The sequence below is a fragment of the Wasmannia auropunctata genome, unplaced genomic scaffold (genome assembly GCF_000956235.1).
Source record: "Wasmannia auropunctata unplaced genomic scaffold, wasmannia.A_1.0 LD335975.1, whole genome shotgun sequence".
Taxonomy (NCBI): domain Eukaryota; kingdom Metazoa; phylum Arthropoda; class Insecta; order Hymenoptera; family Formicidae; genus Wasmannia; species Wasmannia auropunctata.
In genome coordinates, this window is record NW_012026915.1 from 462,983 (window position 1) to 485,363 (window position 22,381).

General features: G+C 46.0%; 1 protein-coding gene across 1 annotated transcript in view; it reads left to right on the forward strand.

Moving 5' to 3' along the window:
* The first annotated feature begins 1,758 nt into the window (after nucleotides 1-1,758).
* The window catches only part of LOC105454799 (transcriptional activator cubitus interruptus), an 81,351-nt gene continuing 60,728 nt past the window's right edge, over nucleotides 1,759-22,381 (forward strand). The window contains exon 1 of the mRNA XM_011697686.1: nucleotides 1,759-2,018. Within this exon, the coding sequence (XP_011695988.1) occupies nucleotides 1,759-2,018 (260 nt within the window). The remainder of the gene's footprint in view (nucleotides 2,019-22,381) is intronic.

The window sequence follows — 22,381 nt, forward strand, 5'->3', positions numbered from 1 at the left end:
GTGTCCATTTCCATTTAATAATAAAAACGCATTTGAAAAAAAAGAAAAGGACAGAAAGAGAAAGAGAAAGAGAATGACTCGTCTTTCTCCGATACACCCACGCGCTTCCCTTCGTAGCGCGGGAACGAGACGAAAGATCGGAAAGGGCTGAGGGTGGGAGTCAGGGACGGCTGGTGCTAGTTGAGTTGTCGAGCTGACACGCGTTCTCTCTCCTCGTTCCGCCATCGCCGCGTCGGTCGTCTCCCTTTAACTTTCATCCCACAAGCTCCCTCTCTCCTCCACGATTCTTCCCACCATTCCCGACTGATCCGCCTCTCTTTCTATCCCGCATCGTCCCACAAAGTCGTTCCTCTTTCTTGTAACTTTCTCACTCTCTCGCTCTCTCTCTCTTTCTCTCGTTCTCTTTTTCCCCACCCTTTTCTTACATCGAATTTTCCTCTCCGAGTCTTCGCAGCCTCTCTGTCGCACGCCTACCCAGAGAACACACTACCAGCCACTGCCACACGCCCGACCTCTCTCCTTCTTGACCATGCTCCCTCTTGATGGCCGTGATGGTGGTGGTAGTGGTGGTAGTGGAGGAGTTTCAGTACCGCCATACCCGCCAAAGCACAAGCACCGTGACAGAGCCCGCATGCACGTTTCGACTCGCGCCTTTCCCAAAGCAAGACAGCCTCGTCACCCCCGCGCGCCGTCGGAAACACGGTCTGTCGTGCACTCGAATCAAAAGGGATAATCGTTTGCATTCCGGGTACAGGACAGTGAAACCTAATGTCAAAGTGCTCCAATTTTGGGATAAAATCAAGTGTCGCGCGTGTTATTTGCCGATCGGCAGACAGTGATCATAGCGCGGTGCTCCAATGCGTTCATTTGTCGAGGGTAATGGTTAGGAATGCGATCGCGAGGACGTCTGACGCGCCGTCAGAAGCAGTTTAATCGTGGTGAACGTGCTCCCGATTTGCACGATCCAGCGGGAATCGTCGCGCATTAATTGCGACGATAGTGATTGACTCCGCTCTATGAACCTGTCCGTTCGATGACGGGATCGTTCATGCGAGGATAATATCGCGTTGTGACCTGGCGATACCCGTTACCATTTGATCAAATCAGTGACCGAACCTGGCTTGAAACTGGCCCGCGTGGATTAACGAACAGTGTGAGTCACCGTATTCGGCGACCAGTGAAAGGAGTCTCGCGTCGGTAGCAGTTGGATAATTCGAATCTATCGGCGGACAACTATCTTCACAAGCAAATCTGTCCAAAACGGAATCGAGAGTGGAACCTGAGAAACCGTTTCGGGAGTGATATCGGATACGATCGTCTGTGAGAAACGTGGTGAAAACGCCGTTAAAAACTCAATAGGACTGATTCCTTCAGAATCGCCGACGGGCCCATTGACCCGAGACACGTTTTCACTATTCAAACTCTAACGACGAGGATGTAAACGTAAAGGAAAGTACGCCTCATGAGACACCGTCGATCATCTCGATCGGGGGAGAAACGAGGAGCAATTGCGGTGACACGTTCATCATCGGGTCTTTCTTCAAAGACAAGCGGACGGTCTGTTTGAGAACGGACTATGTCCGCCATTGTCACCCATCGTTTGTATTATCGGTGCCGCAAGCAGGGTGCCGGGACGACGACCAATCTGCTTTGATCCTGGAAGGAACGGGCGGCGATTTTCTGACGCGACAGCTGGCTTTGGCAGCAGCGGCAACAGCAGCAGCAGCAGCAGCCGCAGCGACGGCGGCCGCCGGCAAGATGCCGGAGAAGGAGGTCGCTTATCATCAGGAGGCATTCTCGTTGCTGCAGCCGCCGCCACCGCCGCATCACTCGCACTCGGCCTTCCACGCGGCCTTCCATCCGCACCCCCATTCGGCACCCCCGCCGCCGTTTCATCCGCACCACGGGCCACCACCGCCACCTCATCCGGCGCATCCGGCGGCCGCGGTTTGGGAGCACCACGCGGCGGCGGCCGCGGCAGCCGCGGCCGTAGCTTTCCATCCGCCGCCACATCACCCGTAAGTTTTCGATTCACTTTGCAAACTAAACGGTCCGTATGTGATATACTCCGAGTGTCACGAGCGAGTGGATAGAAAAATTAAACAAATACGATGTTAAATTCCATAGTATCTTTTCAGAAGAACATTAGGAAAAATTTAAAAGAATATTTAGGAAAAGTCCGTGATACATTTAGTCATTTAAACGTAAATGTTATTCCGAGAAGACTTGGGTTTAACAGATTCATTATAAAGAATTCATTATAAAGAAATTAATCTGTGTATCTTGTCTCACGTAACTACGGAACTGCTCGTGTTTGCTACTCGGAGTTATTCTTCGTGACCGTAATTGTTCCTACCTATATATTTAAGTAGAATACAAAGTCATTAGATATGGATCAAGATATGAGATATAGCGCACCGCGCGCACACGAGTTCTCAACTTGACAACACACCAACGATTAGAATTAAGAAATTTGCATGTTATTATGCGTCACCCTTTCGCAAGGGGCAGGCCCGTAATAATACTGGTCCGCGGAATATTTCGACCGTATATACTTCGTTAATAATTAGTTCACTCACAATCTCCCGGCTGTTACTTATACAAGCGAAAAGACATTGATTTATGCGTAATCACCTATAATTTGCACATGCAAGAAATATAGAAGCGCAACCGATGCAAATTGACTATGTTACATTTTACGTAACACGATTGCGCCTAATGTAAAAACAGCGCGATCGACGCGATTTTGCTTGTATTTGCATACACGGTCGCGGCGAGTAGCACGTCGCGTTACCGCGCGAGTGAAACGAGAAGCGTTAACAAGAAGCTTCTTTCTAAGCGAGAGAGCTGGGAGAATCGGTGTCGATCGGAAAGTCGATGCGGACGCTTTAAGTATTCGAGTCGAACGCGAGGCGAGAGGAGAGCTCGACGGAGAATCACGTTACCCGGTGGAATAGCCGCTTAACGTCTTAATCGAGTTAATTAAAGCCTCCTCGCACGTTTTCACGTTCCGCGAACACGACACGCGATTGCACGCAACGAGATTACCTCCTCCAAGACTCCTCTCCGTCCGTTGGCTAGGCGCTCTCGGACGTTGGAAACGGCGCGGCGCGGCGCGGCGCGGCGAGCGACGCAATAATTAGACGCTTCGACGCGGACCGAACAAAGCCGCGGTTTCCGTCCTTTCAGCGCTTCATTTTCACCGTGGAATTGCGGTGCCCCGTCGAAAGGCTAATAGAGGCCGCGCCATTATTCTCGATCTCGAGTACTGTGGCGTTCCCGACGGGGCGCGGAATACTTTCACGAACACTTGTATAGATCGAAAATGAGACACAAGTAACAATGTCGCTCACAATTTATATTTATTACACACAATGTGTACGTTTCTATATATCTCTATTATTTAACTTAACGCGGCGCGACCTCTCCTCGATGTATCGCGGAAGATCGTAGTTAATCGGCAGCCACACTTCACATGACTCGGTGGTCAATTAATAATGCACAATTAAAGTGACAATTATGCAAGGAATTGGTCGTTTAATCTCGACCATCTCGGACGACATGAATATTTTAACGGGGAACGACAGAAAGAGAGAGAGAAAAAACAGGTGCATTAAGAGCGCTGTAAAACTCAGCGTTGATTCTTCCACAGCATTAAATCAGCCAGCAACCGTAGCAGGTGTTCCGGGACGGCAATCACCGGAGCTCCAGTATGTCGGTCCAATTAAGCATTTAATTGCAACAGTTGCCACCCTCTCGATCATCCGCAATATCGTATCGATAAGGAGGGACAGGTAGTAGAGCGCGGAGCGGCTAATAAATCCTGGTCGGTCGACAATTTTATTGGTGGACGCGAAATTGCGTGTGATCGCGCGTAGAATATTGATCTGTATAATTGTACCGACTGTTATCCATGCAGAATTAAGCTTGAACCGCGCTTGAGAATTGCCTAAATTTAACTACGTGTTATAAAGCGGAATATAAATGTCAACACGTATACACGCATGAATTCGTCATGTTTACAAACTCGAGTACTACAATAAGAATAGTCAATAGATAAATGTCCGTTGCGATGATCGCGCGCACAACAAAGTACAAATGGAAATTATCTCTTGAATGTGTACGTCTATAAATTTTCTTAAAATTAAAAAGTTAAAAAATAGACATTTAAAATAAATTCTAATATTTCATTAACCATCAGTACGATTTTCTAAGCCCGTGCACTATTTGTTTGGCATAATATAATTCTCAAGACTAGATATATTAAGTTATATGCGCATTTGAATTTTTTTAAATGCGTAACAAAAATTTAGGGGATAATAGAACGAAGGCGGAACTCAATCCAGCGGTACTCAATTTCGCGGTTCTCACGAGGAGACGCACCGATTATCGGGTCTCTCGCCGCGTCCTTTGTTCATCCGCTTTCTTTATTCGTGCCACGATCTTGAAGCTCGCAGTAGGAGGCCGACGAGCGAATCGCGCCGGCTTCGTCGCGGTCGCCGTAAGCGTGCGCGCGGCTAAACGAATGGTGATGTCGGCGTGAACGGCGGTGTGGAGGATGAAAATCTAAAGAAACGAAGGAAACAGAGGAGAGGCGAAAAAAAAGAGGAGACACTCGCCGGAGAAAATCGCGCCACGCGAATCTAATTCACGGCGAGGGAGATGGCGTGTCGGTCTTTACGAGGGTTCGCGGTTTTACAGCGAACGCGACGTTGGAAAACGTCATAAAGCCACCCCGAGTTATGTGACAGATCGGACAAGTAGCGCACGCATGTGCGTGCGTGCGTGCTCGCGAGTATATACGTCTGTGTATAGCAGACTACGGTAAAAACTGACAACGCGTGACCGATGCGTCTACCTAGACTTGTCTGCATGTGAACGAGTAAATAGTCAAAAACGAAATTTCGTCCAAGGCACAAGGATTCTTTTTTTGCCAATTTTCCCAATTTTCTATGATAAGTAAGAGATGTGTAAAGATTATTTAATGGTTATACAAGAAAAGAGAGAGTGTAAAAAATGAAAAACTGAATTATTGAATATCGCTGGACGATATCATTGCCATTCGGTACCTTATAATTTACTTAATTGCTGTATGTTTGTATTACAATTTTTCAGATATGTTGAAAAGCGTACCTCTTGATCATAGACGCAATTAAATCTCACGGCTATTACATGGTTCGTTGCTTGGCGTATAAACCGGATGTGTTAAAGCGAGATTGAAGATTTGAGCACCGAGTGATATTTCCATTAGAAATTGTTCATAAAGTCCCATTAGTCGGTGATTTTATTCATTTATTAATTGGTTTATGCTTATATTATTATTTTATCGTAACTCAATTATATTGATAAATATTAATATTTTTTTCACATAACGCTCCTTAAGAGTTTCGGATACGTCCCTGCACCAATTCATTCATCTTATGATATTCTCAATCCCATCTCTATCGCGCGTAGACCATTCGCGAGTCTATCGAAACTTTCGTGGTGCTTCTTGGGATGAGAAGGGACGGAGAAACGATGGCGGATGTAAAGTGTACGGCGCGCACGCCGGGCGCCGCATCCCGCCTCTGCCTTCCTCTCGCTGTCTTGAACAGATATTTTCGTCTCTTTACGAGGATGCGAGACACACCGTGTATTTTTGCCTTCGGCGTTTCGCTCCGTCACAACGAACGACATCGCCGGCTCCACGTTCGGCATCATCGCACGCCTCCGCTGACGAGCCGCGCGTCGGGCGCGTTTCGACACACAGTAAAACGCTTATTCCGCTAGTTAAATGGATCGTCAAATGAAATCTCGGGCAGACAACTCGATTCGCTTTCGACGACATCCCGCTGATAACGACATACTGGAATTGAATAAAAGACAACACGCGAATTCGAGCATCGAAGATCTGTGAAAGACCCTTATCTCGTAAGTCTTCTTTTTTTTTTATCGTAATCACGACCGAAGCGTCACCGCTGACCCCACGCACCGATCGTGGGAGGAAGATCTCGTTCTACCGTGAAAACGGGACACAAACAATGCAACAAGATCACCTCGCGTCCCGTTTATGAATCTCTTCATCGCGTGGGCCGTCGCGGAACGGTTGGGAACGGAAGGGAACCGCGGCGAGGATGCGGGCTGTTGTCCCGGCGTCGTGGAAAACAAACGAGATGCACGGGGCTACCAGACATGCTGGTATTCGCCGGGCCCTCTCGTGGCGATCGTCACGACGAGGATCCGTCCAGATCGGATCACGCGCGCGTAAAATATCGCGAGTCCTTCTATACACTTACATGCGCTTTATCGGCGTAAATTCCTCGCGACGGCGCGGCGGCGGGACGCGCCTCTTAATTCGTCGGCGCGAGGATCCTTGAACTTCGTTTTATCGAAATACGTTTCGCTGTGTCGTTGGGATACGAGTGCGCGGATACGTGCTTTCCCGCTCTTTAATTCGCTCTCGCCCGGGACCGGGACCGTTTCGCTCGCGCATATAAGGCGCGGCCGCGATCCGCGTGTGCGCTTTCGGCTTATCGAAAATACGCTCGTCGTGGCGCGGTGAAGTGTTGTCGCGACACTTCTCGTTCCGCTTGTCGCGCGACGTTATACCTTTGCATACCCGTTCGTTCGGATTTCACCTCGACGCGAACGAGCGGGGTGGAACTCTCGATGCAATTCGAATGTGCGTTCGCGAAGTATAAAAATATGATACGCTCTTTCGTCGCTTATCTAACGAATGCTTCGCGCGATTTTAGCCTTTCGCTCAGATCGCGGTGATGAAAAGGTCACTGATAAAAAAAAAGTATACACCTCGATACGGTAGTATCGAAGGCCCCCGCTTTCTCCTACATATTTGTCGTTCCACCCTCGAGTGATTTCTCGGTACCTATACTCGTGTCGCGGCATAGACATAATCGCGGGGTGAACATACGCGATCTCAAGTACTTACGCCGCCGGCTGCGCGCGGCAGCGTACGGATGCGCGTAAAAACGGAAGAGCGATTTGTCAGCGCGCGGCGTCGCGATGCACACGGTAGGAAAACGCTCGCGTCGAAGGAAGACATTCCCTTCCAGCTTCGGGAGAGGCTGTGCGCGTCCCTCCCTCACGCCGCCTCCATCCTTCCACCGCGCCTCTTTCGCGCGAATAGAGAGCCACCGACCGGTGCCCGGCCGTCGCGTCGGATACGCACTGCACGTGCGATTTATCATTCGCGCGCCGTCCATTGATAAATTCCACGCATTCATAACGCCGCGCTTGCCCACGTTTTGTGCCAGGAGCCTCGACCCGCAGGAGACACACGATACCCAGGTACGATACGATACGATACGTCGCGATAGCGTACCGCAAGCTCGCATACAACCCCGAGTCCGCCGCAACGTATACGCCGCGCGCGCGAATACATGCGTGTACGCGAGAGGGCAGAATTTTACGCGCAAGCTCACGCATCGCTTCGATCTAACTGTTGATAACATTAGATACATCCTGCGCTTAAAATTTATTGAAAATTTTTTATCGCAATATTTTTTCTGTAGTCGGTTTGGTCGACAATGATAAACCTTCGCACGCCAACAATTATATTTGCCTACAAATTTTTCTGATATTCTTTCAATATTTCGCTTGCTATATTTTTTGCAGAGAAAGATAAAAAAAGAGAAAATTAAAATCATCACTTTTAATTGCTTTTTCTGCCTATATAAGTAATATAAAAATGGCGCATCTTATCAAACTGATGTTAAACGATAAAATAATCATATTACCAGCCGCGAGGATTAAACTATCTTACACGAATTAATTATTTGCACAATTAATGACGGCCAATGATTTTCTACGTATATTTATGGTTTCAGAGACAAATACATGTTAATATAAATAAATTCATACTCGTAAAGAGAGAAATAGAAAATGGTGGTTGTTGAAAGTTGTAGCGACAAAGAGAAACATTTCTCGCTACCCGTGAGAAATGTATCCCTAAAGCTAGGATGACTCGCCCGGAGACTAATCGCTTTAATGAGACAATTAGGCGATGGTACTCATTGATAAGACGGGTTTGTTTTGTCTGCTTCAACCGAGTCGATGTATTTCTCCCCACTGAGATTGCGGCGCGTCAAAAGGTTCTCGCGGCTCGTTTCGTTCAGATAAATATTCATTATCGCTGATGTGCTTTTCGTCCCCTCGACTAACAGTACATGCATCGACGAAACAAAAGATTCGTCGAAGGCGAAAGATAACAACGCTATCGATAATATACATATTTCGCCATTGTCATTGCGCGATGCGCGATAAAAGTTCGTGGTTTTATAGGTATTCGATACTGAAGAAAGAGAATTGCTGCTACAATGACGTAATAATATATAACAATTGTTATATTAAATCAGAATATGAAGTACGTTCGGAAATAAATGAGTTGCGCAAAGTATTAAAGTGAGATGATAACCCCGATGATGTAGAGAGATTTAATATTGATCTGTCGCTGTGTTTCGAGTATCTCCTCTCACTATACATTGGGAGGATATTTTTAGAGTCCGGCCTATGTGTATGTGTGTGTGTGTGTGTATGTGTGTGTGAGCTCACATGGCTCCCACGATATTTCGTCGAGTGTTAAGAAAACCATGATTTGCATTTTCTGAGATAACAACAGCGCTCTGATTTCTAACACTTTGTATTAAGGTCATCGAGGTCTTTTCGAAGAAAGATAGGAACGAGAAAAATGTACCGTATGCAACGTATAGGAAAGCAGGGGTGGCTGATCTCGAAGCCGACGAGCGTACGGCGGACTGTTCTTCCCGGAGAAGGGAACGATGGAGGAGGTGGTGGAGAAGGAGGAGGCATAGGCAGGCGCGAGGTGTGCCGCTGGGTGCATAAACAACGTTGTAAGTCGACGAAGCACGCGTGGCTCGCATAAAATCTCATAATGCCCTTGTCCAAACAAACGCACGGTGGCGGTGTTATGGCGTTCGAGAATTTACCACTCCGGGATCTCTTCCTCGAGAGCGCTGGGGCCCCCGGGAGAATGGCCCGGGAGAGGGTTCCCGTGTGCGTGCGTAGGAGATGCAACGCATCTCGAATATCTGACCGTTTAAATGTATAAACCGCGCCCCTCCGATCGAGAGAGAGAAAGTGTCCGCGTCCGGTCCGAAGACGCCGCGCCGCGGCCGGGCGCGTCCGCTTCTCACAAACCGCGGGGCTTAATCCGATTGTCGAGCTTGTACCATCGCGCGTCCCTTCGGCGAAGGTGCGGGATTACAAGCGACAGATTAACGGGGATGTCTCTCCTGTAGAACACACTGTCCGGGATTATCCCAACTCTCGGGCGCGTACCATTATGCCGGTTTAGTGAAGTAAGATAATTTGCACGGGAACAAGTTGTCGTTTCTTATACCTTTTTTGACTATTTTATTTTTACTTATCTATTTACCTTATTTATTTGTCACGTCTATATATATTTGGGATGTCTATATATATTTGTCTATATATATTTGGGACTTATTGTCTGTAATAACTATATTTATGCATATACAAATATCATTGATACGATTAAATAACATCCTCACTTTCGGACATTTTGTGGGATGTCTATATATTAGTGATGTCTATATTTGGGATTATCTGTAATAACTATATTTTGCGTACAAATATCTTGATATACGATTAAATAGCACCCTCGTCCTCGGACATAAATTTTTGAATTCTTCTGCAATTTTATGGGAAATTTCGTGTAGGTTTTTTTTTGTCGAAATACATATTATCGTATAAACGATACATTCTACGATCATTGAAATACCGAGGGAAAAAAAAGTTGTAAGCCGATCGGTTTGGGTGATCCTGAGAGCGAGATGAACGAACGCGTTCGCGCGCGCGATCATCGGAGCGTGAAACGAAAAGCGCGGAGAGAAACACGGAGATGGCGAGAGGGAAGGCGAGAATCTTCTTAGAAACGGCATAAAGATAACCGCTCTATCCGCGAGACGCACCGACCGACTCGTAATCCCTGTATAGGTCGACCATATAGATCCGTCCGCGCGCCCGGACGCCGCCTGTTGACTTTCTGTCCACTGTCAAGTTAACGACGCGTAATGACAGCTGACAGAGGCGGCGGACACGGTTTTCCAGTTAGGCCCCATCTTTTTCGTTGTGCGCCGGGGGTATTCCGTGCCGCGGAAACCATAAAGCCGAACCCCTCGGACCCGGGACTTTAATGCCGGGCCGCCGACGGGCGCGCGGACGTCGTTCTTCGATTTTATCATCGATTCGCCGGGGCGCGAGAAGATCGTTAAGATCGGCTTTCTGCGAGCGGGATCGCGCCACGCTATCGCACGAATGGCACGGTTGATCTTTTCTCTCTCTGCCAACGCGCGCGCGCGCGGCGCCTACGTCAAAACCATAAAACCCCGGCTAAAGTCGAGTAGCCGAGCAATTTTGTGTGGCGAAAATCGGCGTCGCCTGGAACGACGATATTCTCGGGCGATAAAGCCTCGTGTTATATCGTCCGATCGCGTCGAGCGCGTTTATATTCGCCAGATAGAAAAATACGCGCGGGCGAATGTCCCCTGATGCCCTCACGTTTTATTAGCGCTTCGGGTTTTCTCCGGATAACGTTGCAAAACAATCGTTAATATTTTATGATGAATATTAATATGCGGACAGCAGATAAACGTTCTTTCCTAAAGAGAGATTTTAGCGGTATTATATATGTATACATTGGAAAACATTTATTATGTTATCAAATTGTATGTGGATAGGCGATAAAAAACTTAAAATATTATTTCAAAATATAATTTAAGTATTTTGTAGAACGATTATTATCCGAAGAGATAAACTCATCTCGTTTAATGAAAATCGTTCGTTTGAAAAATTTTCGTTTCTAAAAAAAAATCGATTGGATTTTCCCGCGCGTGAAATTCGAGAGTTCCTAGCCGCCGCGTGAGTTTTTCCGTTCGAGTTCCATTCCATGTTTTGCTGCCTGCCAACCGCGCTAATTGAGCCATTAACTCCGCCCTTTAATCTTTCGGTTCTCTTCCCCCGACATTCGACTTCCTCCGTTCTCGGAAGGAGAGGAGGAAGCTTCGAGAGATCCAAATCGAATCTTTATGTGCGGGAACGAGAAGCGGAGGCAAAATACTCGGTGCGCCCGCTCCCTCGTCGAAGTAAAAGCAAACCATTAATTCATAGTCGATACATCATTATGAATAAACGTGATATGGATGTTTGCGCAAACTTAAAAATTGTTTTAAATAATAATAATAATATATTTTAATACATTGAACATTAAAAATTGTTTTAAACTATATAATACTTTACTTTGTATTAAATAATATATTTAATACTTTATTTTGTATTACTAAAATGATAAATACGGAAGATTTCATGTATATACGAGTCGATATAGATGATTAATTACTCTTTTTCCAATATATAGTACATCGACGGTAAAATAAATTTTTTAATGTTTATTTTCCGTAACGCGCACAGATTGCATGCCCAAATTCGCACATACTTCAACTGACAACTCGTGGATCGGTGTTTATTATCTCACGCTTTGACGGTCGCTCCGAACGAGAGCTAGTAAGCAAAACATTTTTATATATACAGAGAAAACACGAGTACCGGGGCTATATCTTTCTCTTTATTAGATCCCACGACACGCGGGTGTGCCCCGACTCCTGCTCGGATCGAGATCGGGGGGCGATTCATGATTTTCTAAGCGGGCAGAGAGACAGAGAGAGAGAGAGAGAGAGAGAGAGAGCCGCGCGATGCTTCGCGAGGAGAGGGGCACGCCTCGGAAATGCGTGTGTGTCCTAAACCAACATCTTTATGGACTCGATGTTTCTCCCAGGTCCGGACTTATTACGTTGATTTATCGCTTTTGTGTGCTTGCCGAGCCCATCTGCCCCCGTCGCGTTCCATAGCCGCCGCCTCGGCCGCGACGAGATCTCTATAGATCTCCTTGAATTCATCGCGGTCGAAATCTTTCGAGAGGCCACTCGCGGATCGGAAGGGATTAAGCTATCAAAAAGCCTCCGGGGAATTCGACTAAGGATCATTAATGCGCCGCGCGGATCGAAGGTATTTGACGGAATCTCAGCTTATTCGGGAAGCGTATAGCTCAATTCGATTTTCAAATTAATATATAAAATCGATTACTAAATCGTTTCTAATATCCTATCCGATATGTTAATGCCGCGGAACGAAGGTATTAATTCGACGAAATGCCAGCTCATTCGAGAAGCGTAGCTCAATTTGATTTTCGAGTTAATCTGTAAAATCGATTATTACAAATCGTGTCTAATATCCCCTCCGTTAAGTAAGATGAAATCAACGCTCCGCCTATTCCTAACGCGTGAGCTGAAATCAATCGTTTCCTCGGTAGCGGCGCCGATTATCGTTAATGATCATCTCGTCAGCGTCCACGGAGTGTATTTCACGCCGATGCAACGGCGATCGATCGGACGCGATGTAAACAAAGTAGCCGCGGCGTTCTTCTTGAAAACTTCTATGAACCCTACCGGAGGGAGGCGGCGGTGTCGATGCCCGGGGGTCATCGACGAAGGGTATCTCCGAGAGGAGGAATTCAACTCTCTCGCGTTGTGAACCGCGCCTAAAAGATATCGGGATGCGTGGTCGTGCGAATGGGCGTGCATCCGATTATCTTGGTAACTCAATCTCTCTCCCCTCGAGAGTCTGGCCTCTCCTAGCTTGGGCATCGCGATCTACTCGATCGGGCGCGTCAAAGAGAATCACAGGATGCCGCACGGTCGCGATAACGCGACGATAAATTATTTAGCGAAACGTTATTCATTCTGAGATATAATAGGTTTCGTAAACGCCGACGCACTCGCGTGATTTGCGTCCGATATAATGTGCGTTCCAGGATATTGACTTTATCCTTTCTCCGCGAAAATGTATGACGAAAAGGCATAAGAAATAATTAAGAAATTTGTTACTCACCAATTATCGTAGACGAGCAGCGATCATGTTTCTCTCTCTCTCTCTCTCGATTGAGAACTCCGTCGGTGATCTCCCGATTCCTTGGTGTTATTTCTTGACGACACACTCGCGAATAAATATAATAACGCGTAAAAATTCCACGATACACGAATCGACATGCCGACGAAGTCTATTAGACAAAACAATTATCGCGTATATTCATTCCCGGGCATTCCTGATTTACCGCGATACACTCCCGACGGCCGACGGCGAAAGTTGGAGTAACGCACTGTCATATTTGACATTGACAATATTTGCATCGTTATGCAAATATTTTAAACGATCGCCTTTTTCAATTAATTCGCCGCGGCGATGCTTCACTTAATGCTTTTCGGTGATCCTTGAATCCTCGGATACTGACCCTCGTTGAAGCGGGATCTGCAAAATACGCAACGACAAACGCATATTATAGAAAACAACACTGCAACAATGCACGATAAAAGGAGATTAAAAGAAATCGATTAGACACCTCAGAACGCTCGTATATTCTCGGCATATTCACTCCTGATTTACCTGGTGATCGCCCGCGATGCACTTCCAACGGCCGACGGCACGAAAATTGGAGTAACGCACTGTCCATGATGTCATATGGCGGAGGCGCATCATTATGCAAATATTTTTGGCAAGCGCGATCGGCTTCCTCAATTAATCCGCCGCGGCGATGCTTCACTCGAGGCTCTTCGATGATCCTCGAATCCTCGGATGCTGCTGGATAGCTATCGATGATCCTCGTCGAAGCGGGTTCTGCAAAATATGTAACGACAAACGCGAATATTAGAAAACGACACTGCACGAAGCGAGGGACGAAGACTAAACAAAATCGATTAGACACCTCAGAACGATCGCCAACATATTCCCGGTATATTCACTCCTGATTTACCTGCGATCGCCCGCGATGCACTTCCAACGGCCGACGACACGAAAATTGGAGTAACGCACTGTCCACGTCATGGCGGAGGCGCATCATTATGCAAATATTTTAGGCAAGCGCGATCGGCTTCCTCAATTAATCCGCCGCGGCGATGCTTCACTCGAGGCTCTTCGATGATCCTCGAATCCTCGGACGCTGGATAGCAACCGATGATCCTCGTCAAAGCGGTTTCTGCAAAATACGCAACGACAAACGCGTATTAAAAAACGACATTGCAACAATGCACGAAGCGATGGAAGGAGACTAAACGAAATCGATTAGATACCTGAGAACGCTCATATATTCTCAGCAGATTCATTCCCGATTTACCTGCGATTGCCCGCGATGCACTCCTGACGACACGAAAGTTGGAGTAACGCACTGTCATGGCGAACAGGTGCACAGTTACGCAAATATTTTAGACAAGCGCGACCGCTTGCCTCAATTACTCCGCTGCGGCGATGCTTCACTTCGATGATCCTCGAAACCTCGGACACGGACAACGACTGATGACCCTGCGATGACGGCACCGAGCGGGTGCCGAGTTCTGCAAAATACCCGACGACAAACGCGTCTTAGGAAACGACAACAATGCACGAAGCGACAGAAGGAGACAGTAGGGAGACGCGGCGTCTGGCGGACGCGACTGATCGTAATCGCGCCGATCGCGCGGGCCGATTAGTACACCGAGATGTCGCTAGATTCCACAAAATTCACATAAGGAGTATAGGGGCAGATAAAAAGACGTGAAAACAGTGGCGGGTCCCGCTACGTCGTAAAACACGGAATTTCATCGGTAAGGATACTAATAAAGGTATATGTATATATATAGACGTTAAAATAACTATAAATATATATTGAGAGATAGAAAGGAAAAACTTAATCAAGTCAGTCGATATTTTTTTCCGTCGCTGCAGCGAAAAAATGCGTAGCATAATTATTCTTAAAATATCGATTTAAAAATTACGCGATTTATTATTTTTTATATGGATATTATTTTCCAATAGAAAAGTTCTTATCTTTTTAGTTACTTTGAGATATAAATCATTGAAAAATATTGCGTTTACTTTTATCAAACTATTATTATATCATCACTACGATTAATTTTAGTACATGGAAAATTTAATTAATGAAAAATAAAACTACAAATTTATATTGAGGGATAGAAAGAAAAGTTAATCAAGCCAGTCGATATTTTCTTCTGTCGCTGCAACGGAAAAGTGTGTAGCATAATAATTGTTCTTAAAATTAAAAATACCGATTTAAAAATAACGCGATTTATTATTTTTTATACGAATATTATTTTCCAATAGACAACAGTTCTTGTCTTTTTAATTATTTTGAGATATAAATCATTAATACGAAATATAAATACAAATATAAATCATTGAAAAATATTGCGTTTGCTTTTATCAAACTATTACTATATTATCACTACGATTAATTTTAGTACATGAAAAATTTAATTAATGAATAATGAAAAATAAAATTATTTTATATTGAGGGATGGAAAGAAAAGTTAATCAAGCCAGTCGATATTTTCTTCTGTCGCTGCAACGGAAAAATACGTAGCATAATAATTGTTCTTAAAATACCGATTTAAAAATTACGCGATTTATTATTTTTTATATGGATATTATTTTCCAATAGAAACAGTCCTTGTCTTTTTAATTATTTTGAGATATAAATCATTGAAAAATATTGCGTTTGCTTTTATCAAACTATTATTATCACTACGATTAATTTTAGTACATGAAAGCTTTAATTAATGAATAATGATAACTTAATGAATTTGTCTCGATCGTTTTATTTTGTCTTTCGACACATACAATAGTCGTGCGTAATAGCGGAGATTACTTACAAACGTCGTTATTCGCGTTAAGATCACGTGATCGCGGCTGCAGCTTTCCCGATGCAGTATACCCTTCCCACGAGCGCGGGATAATCTAGCGCACGTCGGGAATTATGCAAAGCGACGGATGAGTAAACGCGGAACGGTGTCGAAAGGCGCGGATCGCGTTTAATCCGCGCCGCTCGTAAATCAGGGAGCCCGCCGCGCGCGCCGCGCCGGTTACGCCACGCGTGCGATCTCGCATCCACGTGCACGCACCGCGCGGAAATTATTGCGTATCTGCGTGTGCACGCGGGTTCACCTTGCGCGCGATCCCGCACCTTTTATATGTGCGCGTACGAGCTGGAGCAATTGCTCGCTTACTGGGTGTATGTATACTCTACCCACGCTTCCTGTGTGCGTGTGCGTGTGTGTGCGCGCGCGCGGCGGCTTCCAGAATTGATAACGATTATACGGAGGGCTTAGCAGGATGGAAACCCGCGCGGCAACTTGCACACAACGCATTATGCGCGCCCTCCACGTGTATCTTCTCACCGAGGAGATTTTCATGTGACGTGCCCCGACACGAAACACGCGTTAGCCGATGAGCACAAGAGAGCACGATACTTCTTTCGGGCTTGACCTAAAAACGCGGCCCGCCCACGCGGCCGGTCAACAGGCTCCTCTTTCTGTACGAACCGAGACCGAGTTCTTGCGTGCCGATCGAAAAACTCCACGTGCCCCCCTTCGTTCCGAGATCGCGGGCGGACGTGCGCTCGCGTGGGACTCACGTCGCGGCGAGAGTCACGATGGATGCACTAATTAACACATCGCGGCGATAAATGCCGTCACGATTTTTGCGAGAGAGAGAGCTGATCGAGCCTGAGTGTTATTGGCTCGTAAATTACGTCACGTCACGTAATATAACGTTGCGAACTTTATATCGCGCGCATAATTATGATCGTATAGAAATTTTATCGCAGCGTACACGTTGGCATGTTGAAATAATTAATAAAGATAATTCAAGAAATGTTTGAGGTATGAAAATGCTTAATAACAGTCGACTTAATAAGATTCCAGTGGCGCGTGAACATTTTGCATCGCGCCGACACGCACGATCAATAATTGCGGAATTGCTTCAAAATTATCAGGATATAAAATTAACGCTTCGATATAATCACTGATTGTTTTTAAGCATTATTTTAGAGAGAGAAATAATTTCGTGAAAGAAATCATGGAAGTCTCTCTTTAAAAAGAATATTATATATTTTATTTAATTAATTATGCGTAGAAGCATATCAAAGTCTGATAATTTAGATTTTTAAAAAACTCAAAAAATTAATTCTCGTTATTGATCGATCCTTGGGCATTTTCTGTATTCGCATCTGAGTTTCCGTTCTTCGAAGAAACACTGCACGTGGTGCCACGTGGGCAGAGGGTCCCTCTTAATCGAAAGAGTAAACGCTCCTCTCGCGTGCAAACGAAAGATAATATCCCGGCAACGTTTACCGAACGTTCGAGTGGACGTCCAAATGATCGAGAATGCTTCCTTCTGTATCAGTCTCAACTTTCACGCCGAACCTACGCCGATGCGCGCTAAACGCGATCTCTCCTTTCGCGAAGAAGCGGAGTTTCCACGGGCGAAAGCAGAACGTCCGTTTCATCGGAATTCTTGTGCGGGAAATTTCGCAGCCTCGACGCGTTTAAACGCCTCCCCCGCGAACGTCTGGCGCCAACAGCCGGGAGCGTGCCGCGTGTGCCGAATTCATCGCGATGTTTGCAGTGGATCGGGCGCCCGGGAGATCGAACGCGCGGGTTCCCTTCGTCCACTCGAAGCCGCCCCTCGATTTTCTCGCGCGCTCGTAAAATCGATTGGCCGATTGCTTCGGTCGGGCATTTCGCTCGATCAGCTCACCGCGAAACGTGATCGTATTACCGGCCAATCCACGGTAGGTATCGAACATTCGTTCACTTCGTGCGATTCGGCATGCTTGCCTTCGATTCGTCGACAACAAATCATTGTCGGAAGGGGCACGCGACGATGGTTCTCCAAACGGCTCCATCGCCCTATCAGTCTTTCCCATGGCAGGATAAAGACCGCTATAAAATCATCGCGCCATTTATCAAATTATCGAATAGTGCAAAGTTTTAGAAATCTTTATTTCTTTATACATCAATATCTCACGAATTAGCTCGATCTAGTGGAAAAAAATTTAGTTGGACATATTTTTTTAGTTGTTACATTGTCCGTTTAGTAACAAAATTAACAAATTACTATTATAACTTGTTATTAATTATTTTACGTTTATATTACTTTTTTATAACAATCTTTTTGAATTATACATCGACAAGGCACGCGGATTTTATTATATTATTGATCGCGTATATGTATAACAACGATCAGTAAAAGTTACAATTATAATTTGTTAGTAATTATTTTACGCATGTATTACATTTTTTTTCAATCTTTTTTGATTACACATCGGACAAGGCATGCGGACTCTATTTATCGATCACGTATAACAACGAGGACGAGCGAGAACGAGTTTTGTCGCGTATCTTCGAGCCAAGTCGCTCCGTCGAGCGCGATAGCGGACGATAACGTACGGTAATGCCGCTTCGAGGCGCGCATTTGTACGAGCGTAGAACTGAGCTTGCTTGGTTCGGGGAATAAGAGGAACGTCGGATGTATCCCGGGTACTACGAACTAATGCGTCTCGCAGCGGGAACTCTCGATCGGTATGTCTTCATCCTTCTTCGCGGCAGGTGCGAGATTCGCGACGGAGAAACAGTCGGAGCACGGCGACAAAATAAAAGTGAAACCTGGCAAGGATGGCGACGGGAAGGCGCAGAGATTTTGCTAGTGGTGACTCCAATTAAGAATAAAATGTCACAAAATATAGGATGACTTTCTCAAACGTTGCGTATAGAACAGAAAGGCGACAATTTCAATGCTAAATACATTGAAAATTCACACGCACGTCAGGATATTTTAAATCGCTAGGTATAAATCATTCAATTTTCGTTCACTAAACTTTCTCGAGCGTCTAGACGTTCATCGAGCGATCGTGAAAGGAAATTGAGGGATCCGTATATGCGCGAATATTACAGGAGAATGTTGGAAGATATAGGGTGGGCAAGCGGAGCCGGCATCAAAGATGAAGTTCGCAGAGGAGTAGCACGACCGAGTCGTTGGTACCATGCATCATCGACCTGGACAGCTCCGCTGCCCTCTCCTCGGCCTCTTCTCCACCGTGTTCCGCTCCGTTTCGTTCGCTCCCTGTGCCTTCTTCGGTTGGCCTCTTACCTTGCGAGATCGTCCTACCGCGAATACCTACCTATCTGTTCGGCTTATAACCTCTCCCAGCCCTCGGCGGCTTGCAGCAAAAAGAATAAAGATCGCGGAACGGACTGCTCCATGAGATCATCCGGGATCTATCGATCGATCGCACATATATACGTCTTTTGTTTTGATAGGCAAATATTTGTTTGAAATTAATGGTCATATGTATACTCTTAACTTTTTATGGAACGTGGCTATCGAAGAAATGTTCGCTGAATTTCATTAAAATTCACTGATAGCCGTTACAAATGTAAGCAACAGCTAATATCGCGGATACATTATCGAAATAAGGAATAAAGATCGCCGGTTTTGAATTTACACACTTCGCTCGCGTATATTTGCAAGTTAACTATCACAAAAATTCTTTCCGTTGGCAACATGTTGTGCAGTCTAACTGCCATGTGACTGCATATATTAGATGCATTTCCCGTAGAAGGAGGCGAGTGATCGCGCGATCGGCAATTATGAGTTTCGCGAATAAACTGGAATATCTGCGGATAAGCCGAACGAGTCTCGTTTTGACATCGATGACGATTTGTCGATTACGAGAGAATTTAACGTGCCGACATCTAACAAAACGTACCGCGTCCTTATCTACCCGTAGAGCCCGTGGCCTTCGTCCTGCTCTCACCACGGGAATGTCGACGATAAACGGCGATCGTTTCACTCGGCCTGGCTGAGTAAACCTAGGCACAACCCTCTCCTCTCGGATAAGATCGCGGCACGGACCCCGAGTAGACGGCGGAGTTAAAGGATAATTTAGTAATTACGGCCAGATGCTTGCCCCCCGGGCAACCACTCCACCACTCCTACGTCCGTAATCGCACTCTCGGGACGCGTGGTACGTATTTATTCCGTGCTCGTCTCAAAAAATTGATGTGACGCGTGTTTTGCGACCGCATCGAAGATTTCGCGACGCAAACAGGCATCTTGTTCTCGAAAAGTATCACATACGAAAATACTATGGTATACTTATGTTATATATATATATATATATTTCAGATTTGCGAATGCGCGCGATGTATGTGGATTTAAGAATATAGCTTCAAAAAGCAAGCAGGTAAATTTAATTTATGTCGATTTCTCTTTTGCGAAAGAGACGAGAAATGAGAATTTTTTTTTAACCTTCAGTCATTTACAAAATATTCAGTAACTCGCTCGCGCGAGCTCGCAGTTTTTTTCATCATCTCCGACCACTCCGCGGAACAATTGTCAATGGTGCAATTCGTGCGTGCGTGCGTGTGTTCACGCTGGTGTTCGCGCATCGTATGTAGACTATCGTCTGCACATGTACGCGACCAAAGGCGGTTTTACGCGTCACGAAGATCGTGCGAGTTTACTGCACGAGTGCCTCTTTGTCCGGCGCGCACACGCGGACGCGCTCCCTTCGCTCGTGTGCACGTGAATTTACGTCCTGCGTCCTGCTCGCACGAAAAGCGTTCCAGCCTCATCCTCGTCCGATTCACGGCCGACCGTAGATGATGCATCGTCTCGTACGTCTCGATCGGAACCTTCTCTCTCCCTCGCGCTTCCATCCCCCTCGTCGGCTCGTCCCTCTTTACCTCCTGCTCCTCCTTTTCCTCCTCCTCCTCCTCGTCGCGTACTCTTTCGTTCTTCCTCTCTTCTCTCTTTCGCTCCTTCACTCTAGGCGGCCTTAACAAACGCTGGATACAACTCAATCGTCGGTCACGATCCTCAAGGGGCTCTCACACCGAGAATCACCATCTCTCTTCTAGCATGACAAATTGAATAAAACCAGATTATCTTCGTCACAGTTTCAAAGTCTTCTTTGATTACTCATCATTGATTATCGTTTTCTTAAGAAAATACGTGAAATGCCTCTGGAGATCCCACTGATGATAACTAAATAAGTGTTAATCTCATAAAATGGAGATTAAAATTCTGGGATTCGAAATGGCGATGGAAGTCGTCGACCGGTGAAGATCCGGACGGGTATAGAAACGATGACGAAGGCGAAGAAAAGGGAACACGCGGGATGAGCTGAGAAGAGACGCGGTCCGGCTGGCATTAGCATTAGCGCGAGTTTCCAAGGACATTAATCAGGATTAAGCGGCGCGGTCGCCGCGGCACCTGACGACCGAAAACGTTCTGCTATTTTTTTGGACGCGCCTGCCATTTAATTTTCACCGCCCACTTTCTTCGCGCTACCGACCGTTCATTAGTCACTCAACTTGTACTCGGCATCTCGTTTTCAGGCGCTTTTGTCGCTCGGACGTCCGACTGACGAAAGGGTTAGAAAATCGTTGCGCGTCGTTTCAATGGAACTCACGGTTGGAAGGCAGAGAATCGCGCGAGGATCATTGCACTTCGCTCTCGCCTTTAGTCTGCCGCAGATGCGAAAATAAACGTCAGGAATTTCCAATGAAACTTCTCAACGAAATTCTTGTAATAAAAACTAAGCGTAGCAATAAGTCTTTTATGATTAATTTTCTTAACACACAATTGAGATTCACGCGCTTCGAACGTTATTACAATACAGTCACCGATCTCTGCAAAAAAGACTGATTCTTTTATCGCACGGGGTTATCGGTCGCCCTCGACATTAGCCATTAAAATGATTGGCCCGCCAATAATCGAGTCAACCGACAACCGAGTCCCTCGTTCCGCCTCGCGATGAGTCGAAAGTTGTCTCGAAGACGCGCCGCGCGTTAAGCCTTATCCGTACTTCCGCGCTTTAGCTTATAAAAACTTTGACATAAAATAAATCGGAAAAAAAAGACAGACTGCAAGAATGTTAAGAGGCACGATCGGACAGATCAAAATGCCTTTACTAAGTTTGTTTCTAATTGATTCTTATTCTACTTCACATCTACTTCGCCGCCGCTACCGAATAAATAAACTACGGAATTCCCGATGATACGACAAGAGGTCTTAACTTAGAAACTTTCCTGGAAACGCAAGAAATATATATATATCGGAGAGGAGAGTCCTCGTCGTCTTAGGTGATGCGCGACGGTCGCGCGGTGAGAGGAGTTACCGCGAAGCCGGTCTAGCCGGAGTTGAATTCAATGACGGCACTGTTGGCGCACGAGTTCATTGATATCGCTCAATTAATAAATTTAAATAACCCGACGTAATTCCGCGCGGCGTCTCGCCGGTCGCAGAATCGAGCTTTTAGATGGCGATGCAGCGCGCCGATGCATATATGTACGCGCGTGTGCAGCGTATATGCGCCGATGCCGATGATGCACGCGCGTGTGCGTACGCGTCGTCTTTCCTCCCCTCGTATATATATATCCATTATTCCAATTGGAAGTCTTGGAACGCGGCGCGGACACTTATACTTTTGCATGCAAGATATCGCGCGAGAATG